Below are 22,261 nucleotides of genomic sequence, written 5' to 3'. Positions count from 1 at the left end.
TTTCAATTCTTAATCTATATCTATATATATAAAGCAAAAGGCAGAGAATGGTGAAACATTCAAAATACCAGAAAATGCCCTTTATTAATTCAAATATTAAGAATTGAAATTATTAATTAAATGAGGATAATATGGTAAATTCATATTTTTTAATATTAAAAAAATTAAAATTAAAAACAAAATAAGATAATAGGTCCTACTTTTATGGAACATAACTACCCTGTTATCTTTTCTTAATTCTAAAAAAAAAATAAAATAAAAAAAAGAAAACCAATTGGCACATGCGTGAGCATGTGTCAAGGGGCTAGTATATATAAAGCAAAAGGCAGAGAATGGTGAAATATTCAAAATACCAGAAAATGCCATTGGTTAATTCAAACATTAAGAATTAAAATTATTAATTAAATAAGGATAATATGGTAAATTCACTTTTTTTTCATATTAAAATTAAAAACAAAATAAGATGATAGTTCCTACTTTTATCGAACATAACTACCCATATTATCTTTTCTTAATTCTAAAAATAAATAAAAAAAACTAATTGGCACATGCGTGAGCGTGTGCCAAGGGGCTAGTGTTTGAATTAACCAATGACATTTTTTGGTATTTTGAATGTTTCACCATTCTCTGCATTTTGCTTTATATATATAGATTAACTCCAGCTGGCTAGCTATAGCTCCAACCGGCTGTAGCTTTATTCAACTTACCTTTTTTTTTTCTTTTTCTTTTCTAAATTAATATATTAACACGTGGACTTATATATATATATTGTATAGTACAACCCTAATTTCTACCCTTACCAGATAATCTCCATCAATTTCAAGAATTCTCTTCATCTTTTGACTGCAAGTAAGCCATTTTATTTTTCTATGTAATTCTTTGCAACTGTAATTTGAAGTTCCGTATAATTTTTTTCCCAATATATTAGTTATCTTATTCGTTTATGTGAAATTTGTCGTACATGCATCATACTTGTATCTTAGAAATATTAATGGTGTTGTTTTATAGCTATGAATCGAAAAGACCCTATGTGAAAGTATGCAAAAGAAATAAAGGGGGAAAAAAAAAAATACTTGAGATACACATTTTGTGATAAAAAATTCAGTGGAGGAATTTCTAAACTTAAGCATCGTTTGGATCAAACTCACCATAATTTGCAAGCATGTGAATTCAATTGATTCTTTCTTGCTTCCATCCCATTTGCATGTGTTAATTTCTTGGATGCTTCACTTTGTTGGTTATACTCCATTTCTTCTTCATCTTTATTTATACAATTCATTCTTTTCAAGGGGACATTTCTAGTCATGCATGTGTTTTTTTTATTCTTCTCACAACACACACACATGCACACCTGCAAAAATAGAAAATCATTTATCAAAGTTAATAAAATAGCATTAAACCAATTTGACCAATTAAAAATATGATTGCCCAATATTCTTTAATTACCCCTTATATTTGTTTTGGAATAAAATGTTAGGGCAATAAATATGTGTTATTATCAGGTTGCTTAAAGCTGTTTCCAAGACATTTTCAAATTCACCAATTTCATTTGATTCCATGGATTCTGTTTTTCTTTGTGTATGCTTTATTTCTTATTAATGATTGAAATGTATGATATAATGGAATAATGTTGTGTTGTCAAGTAATTTCCTTAGTGACACTGACCGGTACATGCCTAAGGGCGGTGCATGCTCTTTTGCACCGAAGTTTGAATTTACCTCCTCAATAATTATCACATAACCAAACACTAAAGTTGAAATAAAAAAAATTTAGTACAAGAGATAGTCACACACACAACTAGGATGCCATAGACGTTTGAACGTGAGACCTTGATATACAAATCAAGATCTTTTTTCACTATGCTACGACCTGAGACTTTTTATTTGTTCTAGAATAAACCCTAATCCACCAAAATGATTTTCCCTAGCATTTTCTTAATAACAAGAATGATCTCGAGATTTAGCAGTGATCACTCCCTCAATGGTCCAATTTGGATATTATTGGTTCATCAGATTTGTTTAATTAAGAAAACATTGGATCCGGATCCAAATTGATGGCTCTGATATTTGCATGACTTGTCGTTGAGATGATGTAATTTATTACTCTTATTTTTTCCATATATACACCATTATGTTATTGATGATAATGCTTAATCTCCTACAATCCTTTCCTTGTTTGTAAGATTTTGATGGATTAATCTCCTACTAATACTATCCCTTTCTGACTTTGGCAAAAAATAAAATAAACGATCAAACTGGCTAAACTTAAAACACGTGACACCTTGCTGCAACGCAAATTTCCTTCCAGACTCTTAAACCTCTTCCCTTCTCTCCTCCTGTTGGAATTCATCATACCCCAAATACTTGTGATGGCATTGGCAGCCCAGCCTAAGAACCTGCAGATTGAGAATGTTGTTTTGAACCTTCCTAGGAACATTCGGTGCAACAAGTGTAGGAATACCATGGCCAAAGACACCAAGATCAATTCCCGCAAAGAAAAATCCTCCGGCAACTTGGTACGTACTTGGGTTGTTATAATAATCTCGTTTGGGTTTTGAAGCTTTAGTTGCCCAGTTCGTATCTCATTCTTGCTTTCTCTTTCTTCTAGTTCTAGGGTTTGTTTATTTTTGTTAATGTTGGATGCTCATGCGCGCTCGCTCTAGTTTCTGAAAGCTTTGGTGTTCTCTATTTCTTTCTTAAATACAGGAGTATTTGGGGATTAAAAACATCAGATTTCACTTCAATTGTACCCAGTGCTCGGCTGGGATCGTCTTAAGGACAAACCCGCAATTGTCACGCGTTCTTTGTGAGTCCGATGCTACACTATTCTGTGGTGATCAACTTCCCGGACGTCTTCCGTATGGGCTTGAGGAGGTAAAAAAAAGGAACTAAATACATACATATATCCATGCATGCATGCATGCATCATGTTTTTCTGTTTTTAGATTGCCTTTTACTGTTATCACATTGCTTAACTAATGACGACTCAGGAGTCAAACTGGCATGAGAACAGAGACGAGATCTTAGCCCAACGGATTTTCATGGTAGATGCCTTACCTTAAATTTGTACTTGTTATATATATCAGGTTTTAGATTGCCTTGTACTCAATTCATATATTTATATTTGTATTTCCATTTCAGCTGCGGCAAAAAAAACATAAGAGGAAGATAGAAGAAGTGGGGGATGCCATGAAATCTTTGGATTTGGAAAGAGAGATTTAGCAGTTTTCCGTGAAGGTATAGATTCCTGTCTGTGTATTTGTAATCATAAACTAAAGCATCTTGTTATTGTGTATTATATATCTAATTATGATGATTTTGCAGATGAAGAGAGAAAGGGGACGCAGATTGTCACAGTTGTTTTGGTCGTTCAGCAGTAGAAAGATGAATTCAAGGGCAGAGATTTCTAAGGTGGCTCGTGATTGCTCGGTTCAAAAGTTTACTTCTTTTATTTTTAGAGAGAGAGAGAGAGAGAGAGAGAGTCCAGCCAGCTACTATATGTTATGTTCTAGATCTGTAGCAGAGGTTCTTTTTAGCCTCATGAACATCAAAATTATTAAATAATTTCATCATCAACGATACATTGTTCTTAATCAGGGATTTGGGATTTAAATTATCTAAGTGATCTATTACTCCCATCATCGTATGATATGATTCACAATGCCTAATCTTCTTTATGTCCTTATTAATACATTTCCCTATGAAAATTTGACGATTCTCTCAATATATTTGCCTCTTCGTCTTTATATCCTTTGCTTCTTGAGGAAACTTGATGGCTCATTCCTGCAAATTTAACTGCGTTGAAGGCAGAAATAGTATGCCGGCATATTTTTCCCTGGAGGCATATTTTCTCTGCCTGAATAGGATGATGTAGATCATACCCAACTAAATATCAAGGCTGATAAGGTTGAAGACCCACGCTTGCAGCTGATTTTCCAAGTACTTTTTTCATCTCATATGATCGATGTAAGGAAATAATAGGTCCTGCATAGCCATTATACAAAGTTAGATGCTTGATGGAGATAAAAAAAAATAATTTAAAGAAACTTTCTGATGCAAAGATATATAGTTTCTTTGATAACGAAGTTACATGGTAAATAGAGCAAGCAAAGACAATGAACTGGAAATGACACAATTCATACTTGCAATTGAAAAGAAATCATCCCAATATTGGATAGAGCAAGTAAGCAAGAAAACCAACATAATGGAACATCACAGGGACCTTACAATTTGCAAAAAGAAAAAAACTTTGATCTGAAAAATTACATCAACACCTGTTGTTCGTGTACACTGCTAGGAAGAAAAGTGTAGTTATGGGCAAGCTTAATCTTCTGCTGAATGAAAGATGGATCTGACAGTTAGATGCTTCGCCGCCCTGTCTTCTTTGGCAACGTGTTTCTTGACAGCCCTGAGAAGGTGGCGGTACACCTTAGCTACTTGCAAAGCTTCAGCACTCATTTTCAACCTTTATCTCAAGCTTTTTCCCCCTATTTCTCCATCCTGCCTCAGGAATAATTGAATGTTTAATGTATGATCAGAAGCAAATCTTGCAAACTCAATGACAAAAACATATATTTGAAACTTATTCACAAGGGAAGGAGGTAAAAATTGAACAAAGCTAGTAGATTTAACAAAGTATAAATTCAGCAAGAACATTGCTTAAAGGTCTACTTAAGGTTATAAAAAAAAATCACAAAAGTAGCAGAACCTTTAAGCTGTTTACAATATAACACAAAAGCTATTGAAGCAACAGGCAAGGCAAATAAAGTTTATTAGATTTTTATAAAATTCTATAAATTCGAAATAATGATGGCAGTGACGGTAGTAGAGATGATGGTGGTAGGGATGATAATTGCATTAATGGTGGTGGTGGGGAGAGTGGTGGTAATGAATCAATGGCCATGTCAAGTGGTGGCAGCGGCGAGGCAGTGGTGGTGATAGTCATGACAAGATGATGGTAGCAGGGGTGGTAACTCTATTCTTGAGAATAAAAGTAATATATTTATCAAAATCTCTGGGAAGAAGCAAAGATTCTTCACGAAAAAAAAAGAAGGTCTAAAATCTTTTTTTTTTTTAATCGAAAGCAAATGAACTTAATTCAAAACAGATAAACATCTTACAATCAACCATAATTACTAGAAATTTACAGTGCAACTATGTGGCCTCGTTAAAACCTTGACTTAAAAAACCCCCAAACGAGGAAAATCCAGTCAAGGAAAAGAGTACCACTACACATAACAAAACTAAAACACCACCTAACAATCTTCCCTATCAAAATCTATCTAAATCAACCACAATTTGTATTTCCTTTAAAATCAATGAGTTTTTTTTAAGAGTAATGCTACACTTACCACATTTTTATCTCATATTTCTATACTACATGATGTGGCATGTCCATATCATATGTCACATCAATTAAATGAATGAAGTGTATTTTAATAAATAAAATTAGGAAAACAAAAACTATTATTTTACATGATGTGGTATGTACACATCAGCTGCCGCATCATGTAGTATTAAAATGTGGTAAGACTAGTATTATTCTTTAATGCACTCAAATTTTAATGGAGTATTTTAAGGTCATAATTGAATACACCAAAGTCTGGATTAAATACACCTAGAATGAGATCCCGAGCTTCTACATTTAGCATATGTATATTTACACGAATTTAAAAAAAATTTAACCTTTAAATTAATTTATTGAATTTTAACAAGTCCACGTCAACATAATTGTATTAAACCTAACCTTTTAAACCTTATTATATTTATCCAAAAATTCTGAAATATAAAATATAAAAAACAAAAACATATCCCAGCAAGTAGCAACCATCTTCCCCTAACTTCCCCAACCCAACCTCTTACCCCCACCTCACTACCAGCCATAGCCGCCCCCCACTCTCTTTTCCTCACACACACACCCACCCCTTTTTTTACTAGGTTCCATGGTTGGCAGCCACATATAATTTTTTTCATATGCAGTATTTATGGCCAGCTAATTTTCATTTATGAATTTGCATATTTAATTGCAGTACTTTGTTAAAAAGATCCGGATTTCATAAAATCTCTTCCTAGGCCTTGTTGAGAGTCAGTCATCCCAAATCAAGAGAGAGAGAGAGGGGCAGCCATGGCTATGGCCTGTGGGGTTAGGCCGTTGTTGTTTGCTGGGGTATTTTATTTTATTTTAATTTCTGTTGTAAAATGAACGGAATTATGCGAGAAGAATATTGAGTTGCACATAAAGTATATGAGACACAGCATTTAACGAGGTTCGGCTATGTTTACGTCCTTGGAGAGCAGCATCAGTGACTTTTTCACTATGCAAAATAATAAGGCTACAACTTTAGTGTTTACAATATATGTGGCTCACTGATTTTTCTCTCTTGGAGAATTTCTTTCTATTCTCTTTTTCTCTCCACTCACTCACTCTCTTTTCCTTCTCTTCTTCCCTTCCTCTCTTCTTGACTCTTTTTCTTCTCTCAATTGGAGGTGTACATGCAAAGGCACAATAATGTCTTATTTATAGGCTAAGGAAATGATGCCCGTGAGTGTGCATGTGATAAGCTTCCAAACAACTTTGCTTAATTTCTTTGTGGGCCCCATAAAGGTGGTCTCCACTAATAACTTTACAACAATTTCAGAGTTATTGAATAGATAATAAGATGCAAATGGTTATTTTTGGTTTAATACAATTATGATGATGTGAACTTAATAAAATTAATTAGATTAATTTAATAGTTAATATTATTTTAAATAAGTGTAAATGCAAAAATACTAAATACAGAAGCTCGAATCCTCCTTATAAACTTTTATAAAATTGTGATTGAATACATCTAGGCTTTTAGGGCCCGTTCAGTAATGTTTTCGGAGAATGTTTTCTTAGAATATTTTCAGAAAATGAAAACAAGAAAACGAATTTGTATTTTCAGGAAATAAAAATGTGTCTGATAGATTAATTAGAAAACTTCTTCAGAAAATAAAAACAATAAAAACGTGTCTGGTAGTACAATTTGAAATAAAAATATGTTAGTTATTTTAATGAAACGTTTCCCATGAGAATGAAAACAACTTTTTTCTATTTTCTACAAGTATATATGAACTTGTTTTCATTTATGAAAACATTCTCAGTATTTTCTGTTTTTAGGCCACCGAACGTATTTTTGCCTAATTTTTTGTTCTCTGAAAAATAAAAACAACCTCTTAAAACGTTACCAAACGAGGCTTCTTTAAAATCTTAATTAAATACACTCATTCAACCCACCCGACTGGGCCGGGCAAACGGGTACGGGCGGAGACTGCTATATGCCACCCGGATTTGTTTTGTGTTTTTCAGTTTTGAGTTCACCAAACTATCTTTGTTTACTTTGAACAGAAACTGAAACCATGTCGCGGGAGAGACCCAAAAGAGGCACACTACCTCCGGCTCAAGAGGTACGCAAGCTGGAAATCGTGTTTTCGACACTCAGTTTTGTTCTGGAAATACAGAAAAAGATTGAATCTTTTTTTCAAGTTTATTCGAAATTCGAAAACCTTTTGATTCAACAAATTATGATGGGTTTTTTTTATTCCTGTGCTTAAAATTAGCCGAATTTCTCAGATTCGAGATTCTGATTCATCCTTTTCCCTACTCTTTAGAAAACTGTGACTGATATGATCACCACTGTTTTATTTTGTTTGATTCGGAATATGTTCAGTGTTATGCATATCTGCATGTTCTATAGTCTATAGAGCTGCGTTTGGCTTCTGGGAAAAAGGAGATGCTTGATATCTCGTGTTTCTGTTCTAAAAGATTTGATTTTTATTTTTCATAAAGGTCTCTGCTTTAGATTTCCTATATTTGAGACTAAGATGATACGATCAATCTCATATACATATGTGGGTAAATTCGATGTTAGTTTGAATATAACAAGTCACATGAAAAGAGTTAATTGCACAGCTGCAGTAGAGTTTTCACCTGTCATGGGTTTCATTCTGTCAGTCACAGTTGGTTCAGTTGGATTTTGTTTTGGTTCAGATAGTTCCAGTGGATAATGAATGATGATTTCCAATTGTCTCTTTTTTTTCTAAATGCAGAATATTGAGAAATTAGAGAAAGTTGTAGAGGAAGGTAATTACTATGGAGCTCAGCAAATGTACAAATCTATTAGTGCAAGGTACTGAATTGTCAGCTTGGCTGTTGAGAAATAAACTTTCTTTCTTTGTATTGAGTATGCACGTCGATGAAATATTCTTTCTTTATTGCAGATATGTATCTGCTCAGAGGTATTCTGAGGCTTTGGATCTCCTTCAGTCTGGTGCATGCAACCAACTGAAACATGGGCAGGTCGTACTTTCATGGTTCTGCTTTACACATCAATACTTATCTTACCTTTAGTTAAGATACAACTTTGCATGATTTGGACATAGGCTAGGGCCTGGGATATGTTAATCTTACATTTTCTTATAATTAATTAATGCACCAAGGGTGACACATGTACATGCATATATCATGACATTTCTTTATCAAATCTGTAATACTGATGCTGTATATATGAAAACAAAATTCAGGTTACTTGTGGGGCAGAGTTAGCTGCTTTGTTTGTGGATACACTTGTCAAAGGAAGATTCCCTTATGATGATGAAATCCTTGGTCAGTTGTTACCTTATGATGTAGATTTGAATTCTCGATTGATTCTCTGCCAGTTTGTTCTTACCCTCTGAAGTGATTTTTGAATGCTTTTTAACTTTCTCTTGGTTGGTTTGGGTCAATTGGTTCTTCTAGTAGGTGCTATTCGTATCAGTGTTATGATAATATAAATTTTTATATGATTCACATGTTTTCATGGCCATTTTTGGTATTTGGTTTTTTTTTTTTTTCTAAATATTATTATGCTTCTATTTTGTTGTGATTATGACAAAATTATTTTGTTAGCCCGTGTCAGGAAAATTTATAAAGAATTTCCTCGGATACCTGTGCCACAACAGTTGGGGGATTTAGATGACATGCAACAACTTTCTGAAACCCTTGGGGCAGCAAAAACATGTGTTGAGGGCTGCTCATCATTCCTAAAAGCTGCTCTTAAGTGAGTTTTTGTTTGCTTTTTTACCTTTTCCTGATTTTGGAGATATTTCATGGCATGCTTATGTTTTATTTGGTCTGTTTATGTGATTGTTAAGTCATTCATTCTCTCTTAAGATATCCATGCTTTTTTTTTCCTCTGATCCATGTCCTCTAATGGTATTCCTTTGAGCTTGGTAATTCTGTAGTTTGGGGTGACCCTGTTGTAGGAGTGCTATGGTTTGCCTTAGGAGTGGTGAGGGGATCTCTTTGAAACTTTCATTTCTTTTGGTGGAGTATGAAAGAAATAGCATCTAGTTATTAAAGGTTGGTCTAGTGGGGAACCTGCAGTGGCACCTGTGATTTTGTGAGATTGGTCCAGGATTTGATGTAGAATCAGTGGGTGTCCTATACAATAGGTGATTTTTGGTAATGATGAGGTGGCTTGGATGGCTATTGTCCAGAATGAAGTTCAGAATGAGGCTTTAACTTATATTCAAGGACGATGCATACATCTTTGCATCTTTTAATGTCCAAAATATTTCGCCCCCTCTATTTGAAGAAGTGTTTTCATCGTCAAATGTGTTCTGCCTTGAATGAAGATGAAAAAATACTTTCTTTTTTTTTTGGGGCATATGACGTGGTGTCTTTTGTTGAGCACACACATGCACACAATGTATTACATGTGTGATTTACTTATATCAGATCCCAGAGTGTCATTAACCAATGCAAGTGCATTCCTGGTTCTCTCTTTTCAGGTGGTCTGTGGAGTTTGGCTCACCCAGGGTTGGGGCTCCAGAAATACATGTTATGTTAGCGAACTACATATATTTTGAATCTCCTGAGGTGGTAGGTAGTATCTTGATACATATGTGACCATTGTTTTTATCTCACAAGTGCATACATCTCAGCATTGTCTTCATGTATAGATTTTGGGAGTTAAAACATGAAAATCCACTTTTCACAAATAACTTCTTATTAATTGCTAGTAAACTCAGATGGAATATATGACCAGCTGGATCATTATTTAAAATGTTTTGGACATGTTGGTATCATTTTGATTTCCATAGGTCCTTCATGCTGTTCAAATTATTGTTGTCTTCATTTGTGCTAATTTACTTTAATTTGAAACCTGGAACCAAGAGGTCCATATTTTCCCATGAGTACTTTGGCTCTTATCATGAGTGCCGAGTGAACGCCATTATCTTGTTTGACTGCTTTGCAGGACATGGTTAGGGTGTCACATCATTTCGTCAGAGGAAACAACCCAAAAGAGTTTGCTTCAACCTTAGTAAATTTTATGGGAAAGGTTAGCCTTCTTCCCCCTTAACTCTCAATATTCATTTTTAAGAATTCAGTAAATAGATATGTTATGAGGCCTACAGAATTATAAGTAGTATTGCATGATGTATGTATGGTTACTAGGTTCTGTGTCTATGTTCTACGAATATTATTTGTTCAAAAGATTACTTTAGTAGTAGCAGTAGGTTTGTATTTGGTATGTTTTTTTTTTCCTTCCTGTTATTAGGTTCTGTTTTCTATGAATATTACTTGTTCAAAGGTTCACTGAGTAGCAGGTTTCAATTTGGTTTTGTTGCTATTATGTTGGATAATGAATATGACATTTACATTTTTTATATATTTCATTTTGTAATGTGAATACTTTTGGGAATGTCTTCTTTCTTCCAAATTTGATGTTGCTTGAAAATCACAAGTGTAATCAATGTTCAAACACGATATATTTTCTTCACTATAGCACAACTTAGTTATTGGATTGTTGCACTTAATCCTGTCTGCATCAGTCTTGCCATATTCGTACCTTTTTTATGGAAAGTTTTATGGAGTTCATACTTCTTGATCATGCAGTGTTATCCAGGGGAAGATGATTTGGCCATTGCACGAGCGATTTTAATGTAAGGACGCTACTCCACTATCATTGAACACCCATTACTGTTTGATGGTAATATGAGTCCATTTGAACTTAACTTCCTAACGTGCACTTCAAATTTGGGAGATCCTTGATAAATATAAGCATTCAACTGTCATTTCTTTATGTCTATATACCTTTATTTTCTAGAGATTGAACAATATCCATTAGTTTTCCAGCTAATGATGTTTCCCTATATTCCTAATTTTGTAACCTGTTTATTGTAGGTATTTGTCTTTAGGTAACCTGAGAGATGCCAATAATCTCATGGATGAAATAAAGAAACAAGTGGAATCTAAGCAGCTCGACTTTCCCCAATCGGATTTGATCCAGTTCATCAATTTTCTTTTGCAAACGTATGTTGTGTTCAATTTCCCTTTTATCAGTAACAATCTTATATCTCATCTTTAGAGAAAATGATGCTAGCTAGAGGAAGTTGCCTTTCATGCCACTCCTAATGGATATTGGATTATGGTAAAAGAAAATGAACCATATTGTTCCTTGGCTTATATTTCCCTCTATGAAAACCTAAAATCTAAGATCTGTAAGTGGGATTTTCTGTGACTTGGGAATTTTAAATGCTAAAGGTTAAATCAATTATTGCTACTGGAAACATGCAATTTATGTATGCCTACGCTCTTCATCCATCAACAAAACACTGGTCGAAATCCTGAGAGGCCATTAAGATTTAATGAGATTATGAAATCAGAAAGAACTCAGATTATTGATCTGTATGGTATGAGGTATACAGATTGCTGAATTTTTCTCATTGCAGGTTGTTAAGAGATGCTCTTCCTCTTTTCAATATGTTGAGAGCTAAGTACAAATCAAGCTTAGACAGAGAACCTACATTTCATGAGGTGTGCAATTTTTCTGCATGGCAGACCATTTGACAACTTTTTCTCAATTTATGTTAACTGTTTATCTGCCCTATGTCATGTCTGCTAGTGTATGTTCCCACCAGCCTTCAGCTATTTTCTGTCCTCCGTCTTTACCCTAACATAAAAATTATGGTTTAGTTGCTAGATGAAATTGCAGAGAAGTTTTATGGAGTGCGGCGCCGAAATCCTCTGCAAGGGATGGGGATGTTTGGGGAGATCTTCAAGGTAGAGTTGAACTCTTGTGAATGGTTAACTGTAATTTGTTATGACAGCTTAGAAAATTATGAAGGATGGAGACTAAAATCCGAAAAATAATAAAGAAATTACTCTGCGAAAGACTTTGATGCATGAAGAAAATAAATAATCCTTGAAATAATTGAGCAGCAGTCTTATTTGGAGTGTCAATCCTTGTTATGCAGATGATGGGAGGTGAATAGTGATGTTTTGGAACTTCAAGTTTTCATTTCCTTGCCGGATCCTTCAGTACTACCGTTATTGTGCCCGTTGAAAGGGAGTATTTATATATTTTGATTCCGTAGAAGCATTTTTTAATGAAGTGTTTGTTAATGATGTAAGATTTATGTTGTGTTCACCTAGGGAGATACAGATTCAGATTCTTGTGTTTGTAGCATTAATACAAATGAATTATTATTATTGTTCATCTAAACTTTCCAAATTGTATGACTTGTCTTTCGAGGTCATGTTCCTCGTGAATACTGAAATTTGTGATAGAATGGGTCAAGAATTTGTAGTGAGTATATTTATTTAAAGATACACAATATCTGTCTGAAACAAGTTCAGAATGTTGAAATCAGAAACAGAGAATTACAGTTGCTCATCGATCAAGAACTCCACTCCATTTGCCTTCACAAAGTCATGCGATGTGTGATCAACCACCTACAACAAAAAATGGCCGTGCCATGTCCAATTCCATTCAAACCCGAAAAACATGTTATAAATTCAGTAACATTTAATTGAAACACAGAAAGACTTAAGCTCACATTGGTGTTGCTGAGCTCCAGATTGAAAAAATCCATAGTGTCTGCCCTGAACAAAGGCCCCGCATGCCATGTCCCATGGTTAAGCTTCAGAAACTTGGGACCTGTAATCTTGAAAACACGAACATTCGCCACCGCCGGAGGCACATAGAAATGGCCGGTGGCACAGCGAGACTGCGCCACATTCTTGCCTTCACGATCCTTGCTCTCAAGTGTCTGTTTGTCTACAATGGTAGGCTTAGCCACTCCCAGATACCAAACATGGCCACCAACCGACCCGAGGCATTGAGTCACGCTCGCATGGTGTGTGATTTTGGAAAACTTGAGCGGCCTATCTTCAAGATGCATAATGTAGAACCTGTTCACATGATTCAAAGTTGAAACATGTCACTAACCAAACGCTAATTTGTTTTGCTAGACAGTTCGATACATCATGTTATATTGTCAGGCTGTGATCTATACCGTAAATTAGATGCCAGATATCTTGCAACTGCTCAAATAACCAAACCTACCATCAGAAAGATTCTCCAACCACAACCCAAATCAATATCTATCTGTTTGATCAAAACCCAATTGACATGAACACATAATATATGACCTTCAAGCATGAAAACTCAGGTGCCCAGTTGTTATGTTTTTTTATATATATAATCGATAGTCTAAATTAATCTAATTTACGAGGAGCGAGATTCGAACTTGCTTTGTTTATTTTTTACCTTGGAACTCCATGGCTGAGGTCCAACTGAGCATCACGAGCCCCAAACTCCTCACCATCTGGAGAGGCCTCCACCACCTGACCGTACTCTTCAAAGCTCTCCACTGTTGCTTCGATGGGCTTCAGCTTCACCCACTTTGACTCCTCAGAGATTGCCATTCTCTCCTCTCTCTTTTTTTTTTTCTTTTTTTTTTTTTCCTTTTTTCTTTTAAATCCACAAATAGAATAGAAATTCTATTATTATATGAAGGATAAGAAAAAGGAAATAACGGTTTGACCAAAAAAAGAAAAGGAGGAAATAAGAACGGTTCTTGCAAAATGCTGTCGTTTCAATGAACTTAAGCTAAACGCAGCGTTTTGAGTTCCCCTGACTCTGTCCAAAACCGCAACCCTCTCTTCTTCTTCTTCAACCTCGTGAGACTCTGCAACTCACTCTCTGACGCGCCTCCATGACCAACCCAACTCAAGCTTTAACCCAACCCCAACTGCTCCAAACCATAACCAGCCTCTTAACCGCCGCCAAAACCCCACAACTCCAACCCCTTAAACCCTACATTCCCTACCTCACGCAGCCCCTCCTCCTCTCCATCCTCCGCTCCAAAGCCCTAGCAAACAAGCCCAGCGCCCTCCTATCCTTCTTTCAATGGGCCCAGGCCCACAATCCGTCCTTAACCCAAACCCCTCACCCCCTCCTCGCCCTCCTCCACCCTCTCCTCTGCCACCACAAGTACCCCGACGCCAAAACCCTGCTCGTCCAATTCATCACCGCCGATCGCCAAAACGAGCTCCTCTGGGTTCTTCTGCACCCAGACGACACCGTAGCAAAGCCCTCAAAAGCCCTTCTGGATACTTCCGTAGGGGCTTATCTCCATTGTGGAAAGCCCCTCCTTGCAGCCCAGCTGTTCAAGAGAATGAAGCGGCGTCGTTTACGACCCAACTTGCTCACCTGCAATACTCTGCTTTATGCTCTGGTAAGGCACGCTTCGTGTGATTCGATTTCATTGGCTAAAAGTGTGTTTAAGGATGCCATCAAGTTAGGGGTTAGTGTGAATACAAATACGTTTAATATTTTGATATATGGCTACTGTTTGGAGCATAAGTTTAGGGATGCTGTAGAGTTGTTGAGTAGAATGAGCGAGTTTGGATGTTGGCCTGATAATGTGAGCTATAATACCATATTGGACTGGTTGTGTAAAAAGGGGCAGTTGGTTGAGGCGAGGGACTTGTTGTTGGACATGAAGAATCGAGGGTTGTTTCCAAATGGGAACACGTATAACATTTTGGTTTGTGGGTATTGTAAAATGGGTTGGTTGAAGGAGGCAATGCAGATAATTGAACTGATGACACAGAACAATTCGTTGCCGAATATATGGACTTACAATATGTTGATTAAAGCGTTGTGTAAGGAGGGTAGGATTGAGGAGGCTGTTAGGCTTCAGGATGAGATGGGACATTTGAAGTTGATGCCGGATGTTGTCACGTATAACACATTGATTGATGGATATTTTGAGTGGAGGAGCAGTTCAGATGCACTTTCGCTGATTGAGGAGATGCGTGAAAAGGGAGTGAAACCAAATGTGGTTACTCACAATATAATGATGAAGTGGTTTTGTAAGGAAGGGAAGATGGATGAAGCAAGTGATACTAGAAGGAAGATGGAGAAAGATGGGTTTGCTCCTAATTGTGTCACCTATAATACTTTGATTAATGGGTATTGCAAGGCAGGGAAAATGGAAGAAGCATTTAAAATGATGGATGAGATGGGTAGGAAAGGTTTGAAGACGAACATTGTTACCCTCAATACTGTTCTTCACACTCTTTGTAATGAGAAGAAGCTTGACGCGGCATTTGAGTTGCTTCATACCACAATGAAGCGGGGTTATATTGTTGATGAGATTAGTTATGGAACTCTGATCATGGGATGCTTTAAGAACGAAAAGGCGGACAAGGCTTTGAAGCTTTGGGATGAGATGAAGGAGAAGCAGGTCATTCCCAGCATTGTCACCTATAACTCTATAATTGGAGGGCTATGCCAGTCTGGGAAAACTGATCAAGCATTAGAGAAGTTGAATGAGCTTATAGAGAGGGGTCTAGTCCCGGATGAGTTTACATACAACTCAATACTTCATGGCTACTGCTGCGAGGGGAATGTTGAGAAAGCATTTCAGTTCCACAACAAAACTGTTGAGAAATCATTCAAGCCAGATGTATTTACATGTAATATTCTTCTTTCTGGGCTATGTAGAGAGGGTATGTTAGAAAAAGCCCTTAAGCTTTTTAGCACATGGATTTCAAAAGGGAAAGACATTGATGCAGTTACTTACAACACATTGATATCAAGCCTTTGCAAAGAAGGGAGGTTTGAAGAGGCTTTTGATCTTCTTTCAGATATGGAAGCAAAGAAATTAGCACCTGACCACTATACATATGGTGCCATTCTGGGTGCACTTACTGATATTGGTAGGATTGAGGAAGCGGAAGAGTTTCTTTTGAAATTGATTGAATCCAGAAAATTACTTGATCAGTCCTCAAATTTGGTGCAAAAGGGAGTGACCAGTGAATCTAAAGTTGAATTTCATTCAAGCACAGTAGCTTATTCAGAACAGATCAATGAGTTGTGCTTTGAAGGTAAGTACAAGGATGCAATGCACATTTTGGAAGAATCCATGCAGAAAGGCATCACTTTAAATAAAGATGTTTATATGAATTTGATGAACGGATTGATTAAAGGCAAAGGAGTACATAAAGGCTGTTAAGCTGTAGTGACACCTTGGGCTATTTTCGATAATGGCAGAGTGCCCCAGCCTTCCCTGCATGTTCTAACTGAATTTGACAACAGCTGAACCTGGTACAACCTTTTGTTTTGTTATATTTTCATCTTACACTCTAATCTCTTCATGTAATGCTAATTTGTGTTTAATGCACAAACAATCTTCCTTGGGTCAGAAGAGTTGGCGTGAAGAAAATAAAAATATTAACAGTATCTAGTTTGCAGGTGGTTACAAAAATGAAAGTTCTTAGTATTATTTGCAAATAGTTATTTAATTCTCATTCTGTCTATTGTGAAAAACAAAACAAAAATCTTTTTTGTCACATAACTGAGTGCTGTTCAATGTTTTGCAGTAATGATCGGTAAGGGACTTATTTTGCTAATATTTTCTATGCTGCTTGTATAAGCCACTGGAATAAATGCAATAGTGCTGCTGATCAAAGATAGAGTCAAGTTTAATAGTTTTTGAATGTCGCAGGTGCGTTTACTAAAAGAATATAGTTCAAGTGAAATGAACGAGATGGTTCTTTATCCATGCCATTAAATTTGAGGTTGGGTGGGATTCAAGCAAGAATGGAAACTGATGACAAATGGCATGCGAAAGTGGGGCTTGTTTTCCAGAAAGGCTTCTCGTATGGCTTTGATGTGAGGAGAAATTGATTCATGAGGTTAGCAATAATCTGCACAATGTAAGAATCAAATTGAGTTTTCTTTCAGATAAAGTTCCATATTTGAAAATGCTAGAGGGATGACTCAGATGAGTAAAGGTGGTGAGGTATCAGCCTACAGTTTAGTACAAAAGAAAGTTTTCCCTGAGAACAGATCGTAATGAATAAGAAGTGCTGTATGTCATATTGTATACTTCTTAGCCTTTCGGATGAGATTTAGTTTTATGCATTGTTCTTGACAATTGGGATAGTCTTAAGGTTGGTGGAACAAGGGACATGTAGTCCTGGGTATAAAGCATGTGTCAAGTAGACTCCCAGCGTCAAAGAGTGATTCTCCTAACTGCCGGACTTCCAACCCCATTCCCCTTCAGAAAGAAGGACAAACCATTTAGAGGCAGAAAGATACATTATGCATCTTATATGCATGACAGTAAAGGTGAGAAAGTGGTTACCCTTTTTACTTAGATGCTTTGCATTAGTGCTGAGCTCCAGAAAAGTGTGACCTCCTCGTTTTCACCACGCTCCCTGCATTTCCTGGTTTGATTGTACTTTTATTGTAAAGTTACATGTCAATTATCAAAGGAAGAGAGCTTACCGATTAAGCAGAAATGGTTATATGTTCACTTTCTATATAGCATTTTGTAAATCGATAGAAAGTTCATCTTTTCCTAACCTTGATGTACAACACACAGAAAAAATAAATGTTGGAAAGAAAATTATAGCAACTTTGTTCAACTCTAATTTGTATTCCTTGCTAACTCACTTGTTGAAAGCTTTAATTTTGTATTCACACATCAACAGGTAAAAAGTAGGGTTGCTTTTAAAAGAGATGGGGGTGTCAATCTGAAATTTTCTTTTACAATTCAAAAGTAAGAAATGGGATGTCAATCGGATTCTAATCTTTAGGCCTTATAGTTGACTCTTGCATGGAAAAGCAAAAGCTCATTTACCTTTTAGAACGACAAAGCAAAAGCTCATTTACCTTTTAGAACGACAAAGCAAAACCTCAGTTTGTTAGTAGCTTTTGAGTTGATCCATCATCATCCTTTGGCGTACATTTCAGTCGATATGAAAGTATTGAATTGCAACAAATAACTGCGGTTAGGTTTTCATGCCACTATATATGCACCAATCTCCAACCATATATTCGAAATATAAAGCCACTTTTGGTGACTGGTAATTTTTGGTCAGAATGGATCTTGACATCACCTTGTCACTTAAGTTATTGTAAAATATATAGGTAATGATTTTTTAGGTGAAAAAGGTCAATCATTGTCAATTCATACAACCCATTATCTCCTTTCTCTCTTATCTATAAAGGGTCTTTGCAAAGAGTTTGTAACTCAAATGGTTAAGAGCATTTACCCATACACCCGAGATCTTAGGTTCAATTTCCCATTCTCTAATATCGTTTGTATCGAAAAATAAATGTTCTGTTTTTTATACTTAGAAGAAAAAATTTTGGGTCATTTGGGTATTTACAATGCCAATAATTAGTACTGTAAAGGCAGACCAATCTTTATTCTTTTTCATTTTTTTAGGCTTTTTTTTTATAACGTGTATATATCCTGTTGCAGGTACTCTATTGTCCCATTGAGAAATTAAGGGGACCTGCATGAATTATTACTTGGCTCTCGAAGTTTCAGAAACCCCATCTTAAAAGCTAGAACGCAGCCAGAAGAACCCTCTAGTATGAAACCACCATGAGATAAAAAGATTAAGTTATTCCTAGCTAGCTAAGTTTGCCCAGTTGGGGTAGGAGAAGTGGCATCCAACGTTTTCCTCCTGGGATTGACGTGTGATTCTGATCCAGTGCCAAAGCATTCACATGGGTTTTTTCTTTCTGGTGACTATATAAACAAATAAAGCTGCTCGTGTTCCACAATTCAACCACATTTTCTGAGCAATGTGCTAGCAGGCACCATGATTCAGTGCATGCATGATGCACGACATTGCACATATGATTGGGAAATTAATACATGTGCATAAGTAATCTTAATTAGCACAAAATTTGACTAACTAGATTCGACTACATTCATGCACATTACTCTAAATTAAGCAGTATTTGAGTATGAGGGTAGGGTTTGTGTTCAACAAAGTAGAATGATAGAGTCAATTGCACATCTCTGATGTCGTAGGTAATTATCAATAGTTCATGATTGTGGTGCTAGGTGGGTGTTAATTAGGGCAGTAGCTCACACGTGTAAGATGAATTCTAATCATGAATGCATTGCATACAATGAATGTTAGAGACAATCTCATATTCGTGCTAAGAATGCGACCAATCGTTAATGCATGTGAATCTCACAAATAAGAGATTCAATAGACTATAAACTACCGAAAAAATAATGAAAATTAATGAAGGATCAGATCATATCATATGTATCCCATCAGTGGTTGCTCACGTGTTACATCCATCTCCTTTCCAAAAGAAAGGTTGATGATGATCTGAATTTGTAATTGCATGATCAGAATTAATAAATTAGGAATTAAGAAAGCGTGTGAGAGTAATGGGGAAACCCCACACATCTATTAACGGAAGACACAACAAAGTCCAACTAAGCATAGCAAAGCAAGCAACCACGCGTGGACCTTTGTTCGATTGCTTGCCAATAAATATGGACGACAGTCTGCAAAGTCCCCCATACATCTAATCCAATCTAGCTGCTTTGCATGAAAAATAAATAAATAATAGGAGCACAGAATATTCTTGTCTCTGGGATTGGGGTCCAAATCACTCAGCTGGCTTTGATTAAGTTGTGCTAATTTTTCGGGAACATAATTATTAATGAAGATTATTGAAGCAAAGCATATCTAACCAAAAAAAAGAAGAATAAAAAATTAATAAAGCATATATGCGTAATTTTTTTATTTTTTTAAAAAAGTTCTTAAGAGGAAGGCCATGCAACTAATTATTCTAGACATAAATCTAACTATTTTTTTCCTATACATTACAATTTATGCCACATACACGGTTTTTTGAATGAATGTTACATTTTTTACTTCGTCATAATAACAATTTTTAAGAGCATCTACAATCAAGCATCTAAGTCTAGGCGTTATTGAGCTCAATGCTGTTTTTCTGTTTTCCGCATATAAGCTTAGTTTTACAAGCCAAATTAGAGTAAATCAAATATTAGCCCACCACTTTAGGTAGAAATAAACCCATCAATGCAACCAATCTCTACACCACAGACACACCTCTACACGTGTTGGTTCATGATTTAATGGGAAAGCATTTTGTGATTTGTGCCGACATTTCAAACACAAAAGAAACCAAATGATAATTAAAAAAAACTCTAACATCTATCAAGCTTATATTATTTATTATATAAAAAAATTCTACACTTTCCTCTTTTCTTTCACCTTTTTTTTTTCTATGTTTCTCCTTTTCTCTCTTAATTTTTCTTCATCTCCTTCCCCTTTTCTTTGATTATTTCCTTCTGGTTTCTCCCTCTGTTTAAGCTGTCATGAATTCATAGGTGTTGACCAAAAAAAAAATCATGGGAAATATGTTCTTTTGGGATCAATTTCATCTTGGTACGGATTGTGGGTATTGAGGTTTGACGATCAAGCCAAGATGAGTGATGGCGAGGCAGATCTGTTGCCAGGACCGAAAAAAAATTTAGCCCATCTTTACAAAAATTCCTGGTTTCGCCATTGTCTACAATCATATTCCCTAATTTTCAGTTAAAATTTAGTTAAAAGCATTAGAAAACTATTTTAGCAGCTCTCTATCAAACTCCGACCATATTCTCTAATTTAAAGAGTCATAAATACTTTTAATATTTTTTAATTCAATTTTTGAATAAAGTAACAAAAATAATTAATTTTAAGAGCCAAGCCATTCTCTAAAATAAATTGTTAAAATATTATAAAAATAAAGGATCGTTAAATTATAGGAAGTCACTAAGAGTCCTTTATCTCTCCTCATATTTAAGAGCTCCTAAAGGTCTCCCTAAATTAGGTTGTGGATAACAAGCATGATTGGAATTGTATTTTTTAAATTCCTCCCTAAATTTTGTTTAAAGATGTGTTTTAGACACTCCATTGTAGATGCTCTAATTTATAGCATATTCATAATTCACTTTTTTTGACTTTAACATCGAATAATTATATCCACAATTTTAGGGATTAAGTTGAGGGTACACATTTGTAGTTTTACTAAAAATTCAATTATTCAAATCCTAATCTCATGCATGTGACTTTTAACCTAATAATACATGATAGAAAATATATCCAATATTCCTCAAAAAAAAAAAAACAATATGGCATGTACAACGTGCCTACAAAATTGTCCACCTTTAAAGAACAATGTCATTCTTATCACAAAAAGTGACTTGTAACTTAAATGATTAAGCAATTACCTATGCATTCCAGCGTCTATTTTTGAATCTTCTTAACTCAATATTATTGTACCAAACCAAAAAAAAAAACCAAGCTACCCACGTGGCACATGTGGTGTTAGGCTTGAAAGTACACTGTACATATCATGGTTTGATAATCTGGCCACAATCTAGATCAAATTGACCATATTGTTTTTTGCTTTAGTTTGTCGATTTTTTCTCGTCCTTTTTTTGTCGTGTCTACTTCTAATTTGGAAAGATCAAGCGACTTGAATATTAGTTTTTTTTTTTTTTTCGCAAAAGACTTTCAGAAAATGAATCTATACAATTTATTGTGTTAAATTATTACTGGTAGTTGTGGTACATCTACTTTGATCCAGATCATTTCATTAATTTTCACGTTCCAAAATTACAAAAAAAGAAGAAGATTCCAGACCATTTCCGCCACCAACATCTTTCTTCGGTTTTCCTTTTGTTTTTGTCTCTTCAGTTGAGTAAGAATCACGACATAATTAAGCATCATCTCAACAGTTCCAATTTGGCCTCGTGAAAAAACAATTGAGCGAACCAACAAAACACATGTACTTTTTTTATTTGTAGTGAACAAGAATTTGACTAGGTCTTCATCCAAGGAATAATAGACAGTGCGTTGTTTATTTGAGATTAAATGCATCACTAGCGAACCTGGGAGAGAAAATTCATAGCCGCCGCCTCTTTTGGGGTGGCTGTGTTTTTTGTCCCTTTTCTTCCTCTATTTTCCTTCCATCTCCACCTATCCTCTTTGCTTTCCTCTCTGTTTCGTTAACTATAGTTTATGGTGTAATTCTATAATAGATCTATGCATATTTATTCTTTATTTTTTCGGTATATCTGATTTATTTGACGAGGAGGAAAGTCAATTAGTGCGAAATTATTATCTTTCA

The 22,261-nt window shown here is 35.5% G+C and overlaps 4 protein-coding genes across 4 annotated transcripts; 3 read left to right on the top strand and 1 right to left on the bottom strand.

Moving 5' to 3' along the window:
• Positions 2,369-4,954, top strand: LOC18785752. The gene is made up of 4 exons (XM_020557421.1): positions 2,369-2,515; positions 2,706-2,873; positions 3,324-3,436; positions 4,816-4,954. Exons 1-4 carry the CDS (start codon positions 2,369-2,371, stop codon positions 4,952-4,954), a joined length of 567 nt encoding a protein of 188 aa, XP_020413010.1.
• LOC18785041 (Golgi to ER traffic protein 4 homolog) lies at positions 7,282-12,558 on the top strand. The gene is made up of 12 exons (XM_007218276.2): positions 7,282-7,427; positions 8,070-8,149; positions 8,241-8,319; positions 8,544-8,625; positions 8,908-9,058; positions 9,792-9,882; positions 10,259-10,342; positions 10,900-10,946; positions 11,188-11,316; positions 11,736-11,820; positions 11,980-12,066; positions 12,261-12,558. Exons 1-12 carry the CDS (start codon positions 7,380-7,382, stop codon positions 12,276-12,278), a joined length of 981 nt encoding a protein of 326 aa, XP_007218338.1. The 5' UTR covers positions 7,282-7,379; the 3' UTR covers positions 12,279-12,558.
• On the bottom strand, positions 12,578-13,782 carry LOC18784635. The gene is made up of 3 exons (XM_007218394.2): positions 13,556-13,782; positions 12,843-13,197; positions 12,578-12,738 (listed from the first exon to the last, which is right to left on the bottom strand). The coding sequence occupies exons 1-3, from the start codon at positions 13,711-13,713 to the stop codon at positions 12,667-12,669; spliced, it is 585 nt and encodes a 194-aa protein (XP_007218456.1). The 5' UTR covers positions 13,714-13,782; the 3' UTR covers positions 12,578-12,666.
• On the top strand, positions 13,839-17,423 carry LOC18786246 (pentatricopeptide repeat-containing protein At2g16880). The gene is made up of 2 exons (XM_020557035.1): positions 13,839-16,402; positions 16,803-17,423. The coding sequence occupies exon 1, from the start codon at positions 14,004-14,006 to the stop codon at positions 16,308-16,310; it is 2,307 nt and encodes a 768-aa protein (XP_020412624.1). The 5' UTR covers positions 13,839-14,003; the 3' UTR covers positions 16,311-16,402; positions 16,803-17,423.

This window comes from Prunus persica, chromosome G2, assembly GCF_000346465.2.
Source record: "Prunus persica cultivar Lovell chromosome G2, Prunus_persica_NCBIv2, whole genome shotgun sequence".
NCBI lineage: Eukaryota > Viridiplantae > Streptophyta > Magnoliopsida > Rosales > Rosaceae > Prunus > Prunus persica.
The sequence above is the reverse complement of the archived record's forward strand: the minus strand, read 5'-3'. Positions and strand labels throughout refer to the sequence as shown.

Coding starts and splice junctions, on each gene's coding strand:
- LOC18785752 (XM_020557421.1), top strand. CDS start 2,369: ATGGCATTGGCAGCCCAGCCTAAGAACCTGCAGATTGAGAATGTTGTT. Junction 2,516..2,705: donor AAAAATCCTCCGGCAACTTG/GTACGTACTTGG, acceptor TCTTAAATACAG/GAGTATTTGGGGATTAAAAA. Junction 3,437..4,815: donor CGTGATTGCTCGGTTCAAAA/GTTTACTTCTTT, acceptor TAATGATGGCAG/TGACGGTAGTAGAGATGATG.
- LOC18785041 (XM_007218276.2), top strand. CDS start 7,380: ATGTCGCGGGAGAGACCCAAAAGAGGCACACTACCTCCGGCTCAAGAG. Junction 10,947..11,187: donor ATTGCACGAGCGATTTTAAT/GTAAGGACGCTA, acceptor TGTTTATTGTAG/GTATTTGTCTTTAGGTAACC. Junction 11,317..11,735: donor ATCAATTTTCTTTTGCAAAC/GTATGTTGTGTT, acceptor TTCTCATTGCAG/GTTGTTAAGAGATGCTCTTC.
- LOC18784635 (XM_007218394.2), bottom strand. CDS start 13,713: ATGGCAATCTCTGAGGAGTCAAAGTGGGTGAAGCTGAAGCCCATCGAA. Junction 13,198..13,555: donor CTCAGCCATGGAGTTCCAAG/GTAAAAAATAAA, acceptor TCATGTGAACAG/GTTCTACATTATGCATCTTG. Junction 12,739..12,842: donor TGGAGCTCAGCAACACCAAT/GTGAGCTTAAGT, acceptor TTTTTGTTGTAG/GTGGTTGATCACACATCGCA.
- LOC18786246 (XM_020557035.1), top strand. CDS start 14,004: ATGACCAACCCAACTCAAGCTTTAACCCAACCCCAACTGCTCCAAACC.